Source organism: Mustelus asterias, chromosome 12, assembly GCF_964213995.1.
Source record: "Mustelus asterias chromosome 12, sMusAst1.hap1.1, whole genome shotgun sequence".
NCBI lineage: Eukaryota > Metazoa > Chordata > Chondrichthyes > Carcharhiniformes > Triakidae > Mustelus > Mustelus asterias.
Genome location: NC_135812.1, coordinates 423,615 through 438,695, shown reverse-complemented (window position 1 = coordinate 438,695; position 15,081 = coordinate 423,615). Strand labels below are relative to the sequence as shown.

Sequence of the window (15,081 nt, the reverse complement as noted above, 5' to 3'; positions counted from 1 at the left end):
TTGTTTTAACAAAAACTCTCTAGTTTGTCAGTAAAATCACGCCTGGAGTGAAACATCTTGTCCTCACATTAATGCTAAAATAGAAAAAAATGTTGGGGCCTAGTTTGGATTCATAATATACCTCAGGGTTTCTGATCAGGTACCCTCACAGTATTTCCAGCATTGCGGTTTTATTCCATATTTGCTATTGTTGTATGAATGCTCTAAGGTCTTCAGCTGATAGTCTCACTAAACTTCTGTATTACTTAGCTACTGCAAGGCACTCATTCTAATCCTTTGTTACCTTTTTTGTTAGACAGATAAAGACTCCAGGCGATTTTTCGCAAATCTGGGGGCAAAGGGTGGTTGAACAAAACATGCAGTTTGGACTTCATGTCTGGCCACTTCTGTAAGAGAGTCACCTAAAGAGTAACAGGACATCCGTTCAGATAAAATAAATCTTTATCAAAATTTACATCTGAGTTACCCCAGCAGCTTTAACATGAACTTTCTTATTTGTATCTACTTTTAGTATAAATCTGATTAACTTATATTTGGATAATCAATGCAGCATGCTGCTAGGATGTAAAGCCTTCTTTATTTTATAATTTTAATATTGAATAGTAATATTGAACTGGGATATTCAGTTCAGGGAATCACACAAATACTAAATGTACTGAAATGTAATATCAAGATAACTAATCTCAGTATCTGGTGTACAAATGCACAATGGGGGCTGGATTTTTGCCACAAAGGTGGGAAACAGCAGATAGGTCAGAAATCTGCCTCCTACATGAAATAAATTAAAATTTAGATTTTATTGTGCTGAGCCCTTAATTGATATGGATATCCTTTCCAATTAGACCCAATAAGGGCAGAAACCAAGGTGGAAGGGTCAGATGAAATGTGATAATCATTTAGACAGCCACAGGGGCCATCACTGACGCAGTCCTGAGAGAGATGTGATTGATGCCAAAACCTTAATTGTACCACAGTGAAGCAGGATAGAGCATAGAGAAGTACAGCACAGGAACAAGTCCTTTGGCCCACAATATTGTGCCAAACATGATGCCAAATTAAATTCATCCCTTGTGCGTGCCCTTGGTCCAGATCTGTCTTTTCCTTAAACATGTCCCTATCATGTTTGCCGCCACCACCACCCCTGGCAGCACATTCCAGACACCTACCATTGTGTGTAAAAAACTTGCCCCTCACATCTCCTTTCAACTTTCCCCATCTCACATTAAGTGCGTGCCTCCTCGTATTAGACTTTTCAACCCTGGGAAAAAGATTCTGACTGTCAATTCTATCTCTGCATCTCATAATTTTATAGACTTCTATCGGGTCTCCCCTGAGTCTCCGCCACTCTAGAGAAAACAACCCTAGTTTGTCCAGTCTCTCCTTATAGCTCATACCCTATAATCCAGGCAGCACCCTTTTCTGCACCCTCTCCAAAGCCTCCACATCCTTCTTGTAATGTGGTGACCAGAATTGAACAACACACTCTATGTGTGGCCTAATTAAAGTTTTATAAAGCTGCAACACGACATTCTGACTCTTGTACTCAATGCCTCAACCAATCCACTCTGACCTCAATGGGCAAGCCAATTTTGAATCCAGGCGGCCAAGTCACCGTGGATCCCATGCATCTTAATCTTCTGGATGATCCTGCCATGAGGCACCTTGTCAAAAGCCTCACATAAAATCCATGTCGACAACATCCATTATTCTACCCTCATCGACCACCTTCATCACCTCCTTGAAAAAATGACATGACTTGCCCTGCACAAATCCATGCTAACTTTCCCTAATTAGGCCATGTTTTTCTAAATGCGCTTAAATCCTATCCCTAAGAATCCCCTCCAATAGGTTCCCAACCACTGATGTGAGACTCACCCGGTCTATAATTTCCTGGATTATCTCTATTTCCTTTCCTGAACAGAGGAATAACATTAGCTACTCGCCAGTCCTCTAGGACCTCTCCAGTAGCTTCAGAGGATACAAAGATCTTTGTCACGGCCCCAGCAATCTCCTCTCTTGCCTCTCTCAATAACCTGGGGTAGATCCCATCGGTCCCTGGGGAATTATCCACCTTAATGTTCTTTAAGAGACCAAACACCACTTCTTTCTTGATCTTAAAATACCTTGGCATATTAGCATGCTCCACACTAATCTCACTATCTTCTATGTCTCTCTCCTTGGTGAAGACTGACGCAAAGTACTTATTTAAGATCTTGCCCACATTCTCTGCCTCCAAGCACAAGTTCCCTCCTTTATTCTTGAGTGATCCTACCCTCTCCCTTGTTATCTTCTTGTTTTTAATGTATGTATAAAAAACCTTGGGATTCTCTTTAACTCTCCTTGCCAAGGTCATTTCCTGGCCCCTCCTTGCGCTCCTAATTCCCTTCTTGAGTTCTTTCCTGCTTTCTTTATATTCCTCACGGGCCCTGTCCGATTTTAGCTTCCTAAACCTTACATATGCTTCTTTTTTCATTGAACTAAATTCATAACCCCCCTCGTTATCCAAGAACCCCTTACCTTACCATCCTTGTCCTTCCTCCTTACTGGAACATGCTGGTCCTGAACTCGGATCAGTAGGTCTTTAAACATCTCCCACATGTCAAATGTGGACTTGCCCGATATCAGCTGCTCCCAATTAACTCTCCCTAGCTCCTGCCTAATACTGTCGTAATTTGCCCTTCCCCAATTTAGTCCCTTCCCACAGGGTCCTGACTTATCCTTATTCAGAGCTGGCTTAAAACATAAGGAGTTGTGGTTACTGTTTACAAAATGCTCTCTGACTGAAAAGTCAGTCACCTGGCCAGGCTCATTTGCCAATACACAGTCCAGCATGGCCTCTCTTCTATTTGGACTATCCATTTGCCGTTTCAAGAAACCGTCTTGGATACACCTAACAAATTCTGCCCCATTTAAGCCTCTTGCTCTAAGGAAGTCCGAGTCAATATTGAGGAAGTTAAAATCACCCACTATGACAACCCTGTTGTTATTGCTTCTTTCCAGAAGCTGCCTACATATTTGTTCTTCCATGTCTGGTGGCTGTTGGGGGTCCTATAGTATAATCCCATCAGAGTGATTGCGCCCTTCTTATTTTTGAGCTCTAGCCATATTGCCTCAGTGGATGAGGCCTCCAGTGTGTCCTCCCCGACTGCAGATGTGACAATCTCCCTGATTAGTAATGCAACTCCACCACCTCTTTTACCTCTCTATCTCATCTTAAACATCGAAACGCTGGAACATTGAGCAGCCAGTCCTGTCCCTCTCTCAACCAAGTCACTGTAATGGCCACAACATCATAGTCCCATGTATTGATCCAGGCTCCAAGTTCATCTGTCTTACCCATAATACTGCTTGCATTGAAATAAACACACTTCAGCCCGTCAATCCCATCATGTTCATTAACCTGTCCCTGCCTGTTCTTCCTTTCAGATTTACTGGTCCTAACACCTACCTTCCCCTCAATCCCTCCATTTGCTGATCTGCTGCTCTAGTTTCCATCCCCCTGCCATTCTAGTTTAGATTACATAAGATAAATATTTACAAAGATCAGTATAGCACAAAGAATGTTTTTACATGAAATTTTTAATAGCTGAGTGCTGGAAAGGAAACAAACTCACCACTCCATCTTGTACATGACTCAAAAGTGGCTCACTCTGAGTTTGCAGTGTTTTGCCAGTGAGGTGGTAGCCAATCTGTTCCTCCAGGGAAGAATTTATCCGATTCATGAGTACTCTGTGGGCATTTGCTGTAGGGAGCAATGAAGCCATCAGTCTTGAATGATCATGTGAAATTCCGAAGTTACTTCAAGTAAAATAAATAAATTGGTCTTGTGTAATTTTCATAAGACTAATGCTTGGATTAAAATTGGTTCCCGTCTTTCATCTACATCTTTTTCATTTCAGGGCTGCTGATGGCTGCCTGTCTATGGGTGTGATTTGTGAAGACATCTTGCCTCCCCCATACTCTGTGGCTGGAGTATGAGATCAGGGATTTCAGATGTTACCTAGATTACATAGGATTGATTACATTGGAAAGGGAGGTGGTGGTGTAGTGGCATTGACACTAGACGAGAATCCAGAGACCCAGGATAATGCTCTGGGGACCCGGGTTTGAATCCCACCATGGAAAATGGTAAAATCTGAAATCAATAAAAATCTGGAATTAAAAGTTTAATGATGACCATGAAACCATTGTCGATTGTCGTAAGAAACCCATCTGATTCACTAATGTCCTTTAGGGAAAGAAATCTGCAGTCCTCACCTGGTCTGGCCTACATGTGACTCTAAAGCCACAGCAATGGTTGACTCTCAACTGACCTCTGAAATGGAGAACAATTAGGGATGGGCAATAAATGCTGGCCCAGCCAGCGATGACCACATCCCGTAAAATGAATAAAAAGACATATATATGATGCAGAGGCCATTCCGCCGAACCAGTCCATGCCACTTGACCATCCTCCCATTTACCTTATCTAAATCTACCATTATAACATATATCCCTTCTCCCTCATATGTTTGTCTAGATTTTCTTTAAATGCATCTCACCATTCACTTCAACCGCTTCCTGTGGCAGAGAGTTCCACCTTCTCATATACTGAGGCATCTAGTTACCCTCTTCTCCACAATTCTCCCTTTACATCCAATGGATCAACAACAATGAGTGGCACAGTGGTTAGCACTGCTGCCTCACAGCGCCAGGGACCCGAGTTCGATTCCCGTCATGGGTCATTGTCTGAGTGGAGTTTACATATTACCTGTGTTTGCATGGGTTTCCTCCAGGTGCTCTGGTTTTGTCCCACACTCCAAAGATGTGCGGATTAGGTGGATTGGCCATACTAAATTGCCCCTTAGTATCAGGAGGTTAGGAGGGTAAATATATAGGGTTATGGGGATAGAGCCTGGGTGGGATTGTGGTTGGTGCAGACTCAATGGGCCGAATGGCCTCCTTCTGCAGTGCAGGGATTCTATGAACTTTTAGAGGGTATGGTACTTTTTATTTGAAAGGAATATTCTCATTCTTCCTGATCTAACATTGTAAACTTACTTTTGGGCTGTTCTGGCCTTGATTCTAGCATAGGATATGGGATACCGGATGATCTGACAAGGCGGATTCATAATTGGCTTAGCGATAGGAGACAAAGGATGGTGACAGAAGGCTGCTTCAGTGACTGGAGGCCAGCGACCAGTGGTGTACCACAGGGATCCGTGCTGGGGCCCCTATTGTTCGTCATTTATATAAATGACATAGGTGACTATGTGGGGGGTAGGATCAGTAAGTTTGCTGATGACACAAAGATTGGCCGGGTGGTTAACAGTGAGGTTGAGTGTCTTGGGTTACAGGAAGATATAGACGAGATGGTCAAATGGGTGGATAAGTCGCAGATGAAATTTAACCCTGAAAAGTGTGACGTGATGCACTTTGGAAGGAGTAATTTGACTAGGAGGTATACTATGAAAGGTCTGACACTGGGAAGTGTCCGAAGAACAAAGGGAACTTGGCATGTTTGTCCATAGATCTCTGAAGGCAGAAAGGCAGGTAAATAGGGTGGTGAAAAAGGCTTATGGCATACTCGCCTTTATCAATTGGGGTACATATTACAAAAGCAGGGAGGTCATGATGGAGTTGTATTGAACTTTGGTGAGGCCACAGCTGGAGTACAGTGTGCAGTTCTGGTCGCCACATTATAGGAAGGACATGAACGTACTGGAGGGGGTACAGAGGGGATTCACCAGGATGCTGCCTGGGATGGAACATTTAAGTTATGAACAGAGGTTGGATAGGCTTGGGTTGTTTTCATTGGAGCAGAGAAGACGGAGGGGGCGACCTGATTGAGGTATTCAAGATTATGAGGGGCATGGACAGGGTAGATAGGGAGCAGCTGTTCCCCCGAGTTGAAGGGTCAGTTATGAGGGGGCACAAGTTAAAAGTGAGGGGTGGGAGGATGGTGGAGGGAGGGATTTGAGGAAAACCTTTTTACTCAGAGGGTGGTGACGGTCTGGAATGCACTGCCTGGGAGAGTGGTGGAGGCAGGATGCCTCACATCCTTCAAAAAGTACCTGGATGAATACTTGCCACGCCATAACATTCAAGGCTATAGGCCAAGTGCTGGCAAGTGGGATTAGGTGGGCAGGTCAGGACATTTCATGCGTTGGTGCAGACTTGATGGGCTGAAGGGCCTCTTCTGCATTGTGGTATTCTGTGATTCTGTGAATTCAAGCAGGGAATTAGGAAAGCAAGAAAGCATGAAATGACCTTGGCAAGTAGGGTTAAAGAGAATCCCAAGGCATTTTACACATACATTAAAAACAAGAGGATAACTAGGGAGAGGGTAAGCCCACTTTAGGATAAAGGAGGGAACTTGTGCTTGGAGGCTGAGGATGTGGGCAAGATTCTAAATATGCACTTACTTTGGTATTCACCAAGGAGAAGATCATGGAGGACAGAGAGATTAATGTGGAGCATGCTAATATGCTAGGGCATTTTGAGATCAAGAAAGAAGTGGTGTCGGGTTTCTTGGAGAGCATTAAGATGGATAAGTCCCCAGGTCCAATCGGATCTACCCCAGGTTCAGAGAGGAGATTGCTGTGTCCCTGACAAAGATCTCTGAATCCTCTATAGCCATGGAGAGGTTCCAGAGGATTGGCAAGTAGCTAATTTTGTTCCTCTGTTCAAGAAAGGAAAAAAAGGATAATCCAGGAAATTATAGACTGGGGGTGAGTCTCACATTAGAGATTGGGAAGCTATTGGAGAGCATTCTTAAGGATAGGATTTACGCACATTTGGAAAAGCATGGCCTAATTAGGGAAAGTCAGCATGGCTTTGTGCAGGGCAGGTCATGTCTTACTAACTTGATTGATTTTTTTGAGGAGGTACGAAGGTGATCAATGAGGGTAGAGCAGTGGATGTTGTGTAGATGGATTTTATGTAAGGCTTTCGACAAGGTCCCTCATGGTAGACCCATCCAGAAGATTAAGATCCATGGGATCCATGGTAACATGGCCGTTTAGATTCAGAATTGGCTTGCCCATAGAAGTCAGAGAGTAGTGGTGGAAGGGTGTTTTTCTGGCTGGAGGTCCGTGACTGGTGGTGTTCTGCAGGGATCCGTACTGGGACCTGTGCTATTTGTGATATATAAATGACTCAGATGATAACATAGATGGGTGGGTTAATAAGTTTGTAGACGACACAAAGAGAGGTGGAGTTGTGAACAGTGTAGAATATCGTCAAAGGATTCAGTGGGATATAGATCAGTTGCAGATATGGGCGGAGAAATGGCAGATGGAGTTTAATCTGGACAAGTGTGAGGTGCTGCACTTTGGGAGGTCAAATGTTAACAGTAAGTATAAGTTAATGGCAGGACCCTGAACAGCATTGATGTACAGAGGGATCTTAAGGTACAAGTCCATAGCTCCCCGAAAGTGGCCACACAAGTAGATAAAGTGGTAAAGAAGGCATATGGCATGATTGGGGAATTAAGTACAAGAGTTAGGATGTTGTAAGGGGAAAATACAAGGAGAACACACTTTAAAATGGCTGCCTGGCACATAAAGAGTTAACTGGGAAAGGAGCCAAAAAGCAGATACCAGCTCCCACTTATCAGAAATCACTTTGAATCAAAACTTAACAGACAAGCCATTTCTTAATCACAGAGTGACTCATAGTAAACAAACACCTCAGGAAGCCAAGCCAAGGGTCAAGACATCTTTTAAGATAAGGAAAACCCGAAACAAAGGGAATAGATTAGCCATAGGAAGGGTGGGAAAATATGAATGTGAGGAAACCAATTAACACCTGAATGAGCCGAAACCAACCATTGATAGATACAGACATATGGAAATGTACCCATTCATAAGAACAATACTATGTTAAATGTCTATATCTGTTTGTACCTGCCTAAACGATGTGATAATGTTCGAATCACCGGTCCATCCATTGTGTAAAAAGTATAAAGATGGACCGCTCCCGACATTCTAGTGAGAAAAGGTATTCTACTAACTTGTGCCTTATCTCCCGGAGCTCCGTTAAATAAATCGTATTTTCTGAATCTCGAAGTCTGACTACTAGTGGATTTTTCCCACAACAATGTCATGTTGCAGCTTTATAAAACTTTGGTTCAGTAGCACTTAGGATATTGTGTTCAATTCTGGTCATCACATTACAACAATTTTGAAAGGGTGTAGAAGAGGTTTACTACATTGCTGTCTGGATTAGAGGGTATGAGGTATAGAACATAGAAAAGCTACAGCACAAACAGGCCCTTCGGCACACAAGTTACACCGAACATTACTCTACCTACGAGGCTTACCTATAACCCTCTATCTTACTAACTTCCATGAACTTATCCAAAAGTCTCTTAAAAGACCCTATCGAATCCACCTCCACCACCACTACCGGCAGCCGATTCCACGCACCCACCACCCTCAGTGAAAAACTTACCCCTAACATCTCCTCTGTACCTCCTCCCCAGCACCCTAAACCTGTGACCTCTTGTGGCAACCATTTCAGCCCCGGGTAAAAGCCTCTGAGAATTCACTCTATCAATACCCCTCAACATCTTATACACCTCTATCAGGTCACCTCTCATCCTTCGCTCTCCTAGCTCTCTCAACCTATCCTCATAAGGCATGCCACCTAATCCAGGCAACATCCTTATAAATCTCCTCTGCACCCTTTCTATGGCTTCCACATCCTTTCTGTAATGAGGCGACCAGAACTGGGCACAGTACTCCAGGTGGGGTCTGACCAGGGTCCTATACAGCTGCAACATGCAACATGGATCGGTGCTGGGGCCTCAATTGTTTACCATTTACATAGATGATCTGGAGGAGGGGACTGAATCTAGGGTATTCAAGTTTGCTGATGACACGAAGGTGAGTGGGAAAGCGAATTGCGTGGAGGACGCGGAAAGTCTGCAGAGAGATTTGGATAGGCTGAGCGAGTGGGCGAGGATCTGGCAGATGGAATATAACGTTAGCAAATGTGAGGTTATCCACTTTGGAAGAAATAATAGTAAATTGGAATATTATTTAAATGGAGAAAAATTACATCGTGCGACTGTGCAGAGGGACCTGGGGGTCCTTGTGCACGAATCGCAAAAACTCAGTCTGCAGGTGCAGCAGGTGATCAAGAAGGCGAATGGAATGTTGGCCTTTATCGCGAGGGGGATAGAATATAAAAGCAGGGAGGTCTTGCTGCAACTGTACAAGGCACTGGTGAGGCCGCAACTGGAGTACTGTGTGCAGTTTTGGTCCCCTTATTTGCGAAAGGATATATTGGCCTTGGAGGGAGTGCAGAGAAGGTTCACCAGGTTGATACCGGAGATGAGGGGTGTAGCTTATGAGGAGAGATTAAACAGATTGGGTCTGTACTCGTTGGAGTTTAGAAGGATGAGGAGTGATCTTATAGAGACATATAAGATAATGAAGGGGCTAGATAGGGTAGAGGTGGAGAGATTCTTTCCACTTAGAAGGGAAACCAGAACTAGAGGGCACAGCCTCAAAATAAGGGGGGGGCGGTTCAGAACAGAGTTGAGGGGGAACTTCTTCTCTCAGAGGGTAGTGAATCTCTGGAATTCTCTGCCCATTGAAGTGGTGGAGGCTTCCTCGTTGAATATGTTTAAATCACGGGTAGATAGTTTTCTGATCGATAAGGGAATTAGGGGATATGGGGAGCAGGCGGGTAAGTGGAACTGATTCGCTTCAGATCAGCCATGATCTTGTTGAATGGCGGGGCAGGCTCGAAGGGCCAGATGGCCTACTCCTGCTCCTATTTCTTATGTAACATTATCTCCCGATTTCTAAACTCAATTCCTCGATTGATGAAGGCCAGTATTCCATACGCCTTCTTAACCACAGCCTCTACCTGCAACGCTGCTTTGAGCGTCCTATGAACCCGGACCCCAAGATCCTTCTGATCTTCCACACTGCCAAGCGTCTTACCCTTAATATTATACTCTTCCATCCTATTCGACCTGCCAAAATGACCCACCACACACTTATCTGGGTTGAAGTCCATCTGCCACTTCTCCGCCCAGTCTTGCATCTTATCTGTGTCTTGTTGCAACTGCTGACATCCCTCTACACTTTCCACAACCCCACCAACCTTTGTGTCATCAGCAAACTTGCCAACCCATCCTTCCACTTCCTCATCCAGGTCATTTATAAAAATCACAAAGAGCAAAGATCCCAGAACAGATCCCTGGGGCACTCCACTGGTGACCGACCTCCATGCTGAAAAAGACCCATCTACAACTACTCTTTGCCTTCTGTGGGCAAGCCAGTTCTGAATCCACAAAGCAATTTCCCTTTGTATCCCATGCCCCATTGTATCCCATGCCCCTTCACTTTCTCAATGAGCCTTGCATGGGGCACCTTATCAAACGCCTTGCTGAAATCCATATAAACTACATCTACTGCTCTTCCCTCATCTATGTGTCTAGTTACATCTTCAAAAAATTCAATTAGGCTCGTAAGGCATGATCTGCCTTGGACAAAGCCGTGCTGGCTATTTCTGATCATACTATTCCACTCCAGATGTTCATAAATCCTGCCTCTCAGGATCTTCTCCATCAACTTACCAACCACTGAGGTTAGACTCACCGGTCTATAATTTCCCGGGCTCTCTCTTCTCCCTTTCTTGAATAATGGAACCACTTCCGCAATCCTCCAATCCTCCGGAACCTCTCCCGTCTCCATTGATGATGCAAAGATCATCGCCAGAGGCTCAGCAATCTCTTCTCTCGCCTCCCACAGTAACTTGGGGTACATCCCATCCGGTCCCGGCGATTTATCTAACTTGATGCTTTTCAAAAGCTCCAACACATCCTCTTTCCTAATGTCCACATGCTTAATCTTCTCAGTCCACTGCAAGTCTGCACTGCAACTACCAAGATCCTTTTCCACTGTGAATACTGAAGCAAAGTATTCATTGAGTACCTCTGCCATTTCTACCGGTTCTATACAGACTTTCCCACCGTCACATTTGATAGGTCCTACTCCTTCACATCTTATCCTCTTGCTCTTAACATACTTGTAGAATGCCTTGGGGTTTTCCTTTATCCTGTCTGTCAAGGCCTTCTCATGACCCCTTCTTGCTCTTCTAATTTCCCTCTTAAGTTCCTTCCTACTAGTCGTATACTCTTCTAGATTTCTAACATTACCGAGCTCCCTGAACCTTTTGTAGGCTTTTCTTTTCTTCTTGACTAAATTCGTTACAGCTTTCATGCACCATGGTTCCTGTGACCTACCATAACTCCCGTCTCATTGGAATGTTGCTGTGTAGAGCTCCAGACAAATTTTCCTTGAAAATTTGCCACATTTCTTCTGTACATTTCCCAGAGAAAACCTCCTTCCAGTTTATGCTTCTAATTTCCTGCCTAATAGCCTCATAATTGCCCTTACTCCAAATAAACACTTTCCTAGCTTGACTGATCCTATCTCTCTCCAATGCTAATGTAAAGGAGATAGAGTTATGATCACTATCCCCAAAATGCTCTCCTACTGAGAGATCTGACACCTGCCCAGGTTCATTCCCTAATACCAAATCAAGTACAGCCTCTCCTCTTGTAGGTTTATCCACATACTGTGTCAGGAAGCCCTCCTGAACACACCGAACAAACTCCTCCCCATCTAAACCCCATACCCTAGGGATAGAAATCATAGAAACCCTACAGTGCAGAAACAGGCCATTTGGCCCATCGAGTCTGCACCGACCACAATCCCACCCAGCCCCTACTCTCACTGTGCTACCGTGCCGCCCACGGTATTTGGGAAATTAAAATCTCCCCTCACGACCACTCTGTTATTATCACATCTCTCCAGGATCTGCTTCCCAATCTGCTCCTCCATGTCCCTGTTACTATTGGGCGGCCTATAGAAAACACCCAGTAAAGTTATTGACCCCTTCCTGTTGCGAACCTCCACCCACAGAGATTCCGTAGACAATCCCTCAGTGGCATCCATCTTTTCTACAGCCGTGACACTATCCCTGATCAACAGTGTCACTCCCCCACCTCTTTTGCCTCCTTCCCTGTCCCTCCTGAAACCCGGCACTTGAAGTATCCAGTCCTGTCCCTGAGATAACCAAGTCTCTATAATGGCCACCACATCACACTTCCAAGTAGTGATCCACGCTCTAAGCTCATCCATTTTGTTCACTACACTCCTTGCGTTAAAATACACACATCTCAACCCTTCGGTCTGAGTGCTCCCCTTCTCCGTCACCTGCCTATCCTCCCTCTTACACTGTCTACAAGCCCCTTTTATTTTTAAGCTAACCTCCTCTCTCCCAGTCACCTCATTTTGATAAGGAGAGGTATAAGGAGAGGCTGAACAAACTAGGATTGTTTTCTCTGGAGTGGTGAATGCAAGCAGGCTTTTTCCGCTGAGGCTAGGGCAGAAAAAAACCAGAGGGCATGGGTTAAGGGTGAAAGGAGAAAAGTTTAAAGGGAATATTAGGGGGGGCTTCTTCACGCAGAGAGTGGTGGGAGTGTGGAATGAGCTGCCGGATAAAGTGGTAAATGCGGGGTCACTTTTAACATTTAAGAAAAACTTGGACGGGTTCATGGATGAGAGGGGTGTGGAGGGATATGGTCCAAGTGCAGGACAGTGGGACTAGGCAAAAAATGGTTCGGCACAGACAAGGGCCAAAAGGCCTGTTTCTGAGCTGTAACTTTCTATGGTTCTATGGTGGAGGCTGAGGGGAGACCTGATGATAGAAGTCTATAAAATTATGAGAGGGACAGATAGGATTGACAGTCAGATTTTTTTCTCTCCAGAATTGGAATGTCTAATACTGGGGGCATGCACTTAAGGTGAGAGGGGGAAAGTTCAAAGGAGATGCGAGGGGCAATTTTTTTTTTTACACAGAGAGTGGTAGATGTCTGGAATGCGCTGCCAGGGGTGATGGTGGTGGGAGATACGATAGGGACATTTAAGATAAGCACATGAACATGCAAAGAGTAGAGGGATTTGGACCAAGGGTAGGTAGAATGAATTAGTTTAATTTGGCGTCATGTTTGGCACAACATCATGGGTTGAAGGGCCTTTTCCTGTGCTGTATTGTTGTATGTTCTATGATAGTGCAGCCTTAAATTAGGTGACTCACACACAGTTCTGATGAAGTTAGCTGTCTCACTCCGAAAATTTAATTAAGCCCAAGCTGCAGCTTTAAAAAGGGGTTGACTCTTAGTGGCTGGTGTCCCACCTGTCTGCTTGGAGAAATAGGTTACAATCAAAACTTAGGTGAAATTGGCAGCGGAGTCCCTCAACTACTGGTTTACACAAAGTAGAAAGACTTAAAATCGCTCTGTACAATTTTAGTAGATAGTTTTCAGCATTTTTTTTGCCTATCAAGAAAAGTCAGCAAGTGACAAAGTAAAAAGAAAATGGAGGGAAGAAGAGTGAAGCCTGCATTGATTTATTATCACTTAGCTGTCCTCTGTAATCTATAACAGGCATGGCTCCCTGGCAGGTGAAAATACTCACCCACAAAATATACAACACTGACTTGTGCACATGCAGTTTGTGCAGGATACACACTTCACTCAGAGGGTGGTGGAAATCTAGAATCCACTACCTGGGAAAAGGTAATGGAGATTGGAAACCTTACAACCTGTAAAAAGTATTTGGATGAGCACTTGAAATATCGTTATCTTCAAAGATATGGGACAAGTGACGGAAAATGGGATTGACATACCTTTATAAATTCGCAAGATATAGAAGCAGAATTAGGCCATTCAGCCCATCAAGTCTACTCCACCATTCAATCATGGCTGATATGCTCCTCACCCCCATTTTCCTGCCTTCTCCCCCTAACCCTTCAACCCATTACCAATTAAAAATCTAACTCCTCCTTAAATTTACTCACTGACCCAGCATCCACCATACTTTGGGGTAGCAAATTCCACAGGTTCACGATCCTTTGGGAGAAGTCATTTCTGTTTTAAATTTGCTACTCCTTATCCTAAGACTCTGACCTCTCATCCTAGAATGCCCCACAAGAGGAAGCATCCGCTCCACGTCCACTTTATCCATATCTTTTATCATCTTGTATACCTCAATTTGATCTCCCCTCATTCTTCTAAATTGCAGAGTATAGGCCCACACTGTAGTGGCAGTTATTGTGGTGCAGACTCGATGGGCCGAGTGGCCTAATTCTGCTCCTACGTCTTATGGTCTTAGTGGCAGTTACTGTGGTGCAGACCCAATGGGCCCAGGGATCTTTTCTTTGCTGTATGACTCTATGACTTGATGCATCTTTTGTCACAAATAAAAATAGAAAATGCTGGAAATACTCAGCAGGTCTGTCAGCATCTGTGGAGAGAGAATCAGAGTTAATGTTTTCGGTCAAAGCGCTGTCTGTGGCCTTGGTTGGTGATTCCACAATCTTACCCGTGTGGATGATGTTTGCAGCTCTCTCTACAAGCAGAGCTTTCTCAGATGCAGATAAATCAGTGAAGGAATCCACATGGTTTTCTGCCAGCTGCTGGAGCACCACGTCAAAGACCTCTCTGCAAAACTCCTGCCAATCCTACATGGGAAACAGGTTAGGGTTAGCAGCCATCATTAACCAGCCAGCCTGCGGCATGAAAATCAATGCTGGGATAAAATATAGGGTTAGGGTTATTTGCTACCAAATAAACCTGTTAGACTTTAACCTGGTGTTGTGAGACTTCTTACAGAGATAAAAGAACCCAGAGTGCAGCGCCCTCTCACTCGGCCCCGCTCCCAGTTTACAACGGAGCCCAGCCCATCCCGGGGCCTGCCCTGCCCGGGGCCCGGCCCGGCCCATCCTGGGGCCCGCCCTGCCCGGGGCCCATCCGGCCCGGGGCTGCCCTGCCCGGTTACCTCACTCAGGCGGACTTGTTGTCTCGCGGCCTCCAGCCACCCGCCCGCCATCGCCGTCCGGAGCGAGACCGTTACCATGGTGACCGCGGGGCGTGTTGGGGCCGTTACCATGGTGATCTTTGGGGCCTAGCGGCTTCGACCTGGGTGAGCAGGTTAGTGTGTGTGTGTGTGTGTGGAGAGCGCATTCACATCGGCAACAAGATGTGGTTTGAGGATCTATTTAGTTCATTACAGCTTG

The 15,081-nt window shown here is 44.9% G+C and overlaps 1 protein-coding gene across 2 annotated transcripts in view; it reads right to left on the bottom strand.

The window, feature by feature from the left end:
• LOC144501160 (uncharacterized) overlaps positions 1–14,910 on the bottom strand; it is a 192,244-nt gene extending 177,334 nt beyond the window's left edge. For both annotated transcript variants that reach the window (XM_078224566.1, XM_078224567.1), the window contains exons 1-4: positions 14,844–14,910; positions 14,388–14,526; positions 3,615–3,742; positions 284–401 (exon numbers count right to left, since the gene is read on the bottom strand). In XM_078224566.1, coding sequence (XP_078080692.1) covers positions 284–401; positions 3,615–3,742; positions 14,388–14,526; positions 14,844–14,894 — 436 coding nt within the window. In that variant the 5' untranslated portion in view covers positions 14,895–14,910. The remainder of the gene's footprint in view (positions 1–283; positions 402–3,614; positions 3,743–14,387; positions 14,527–14,843) is intronic.
• Between the last annotated feature and the right edge of the window lie 171 nt (positions 14,911–15,081).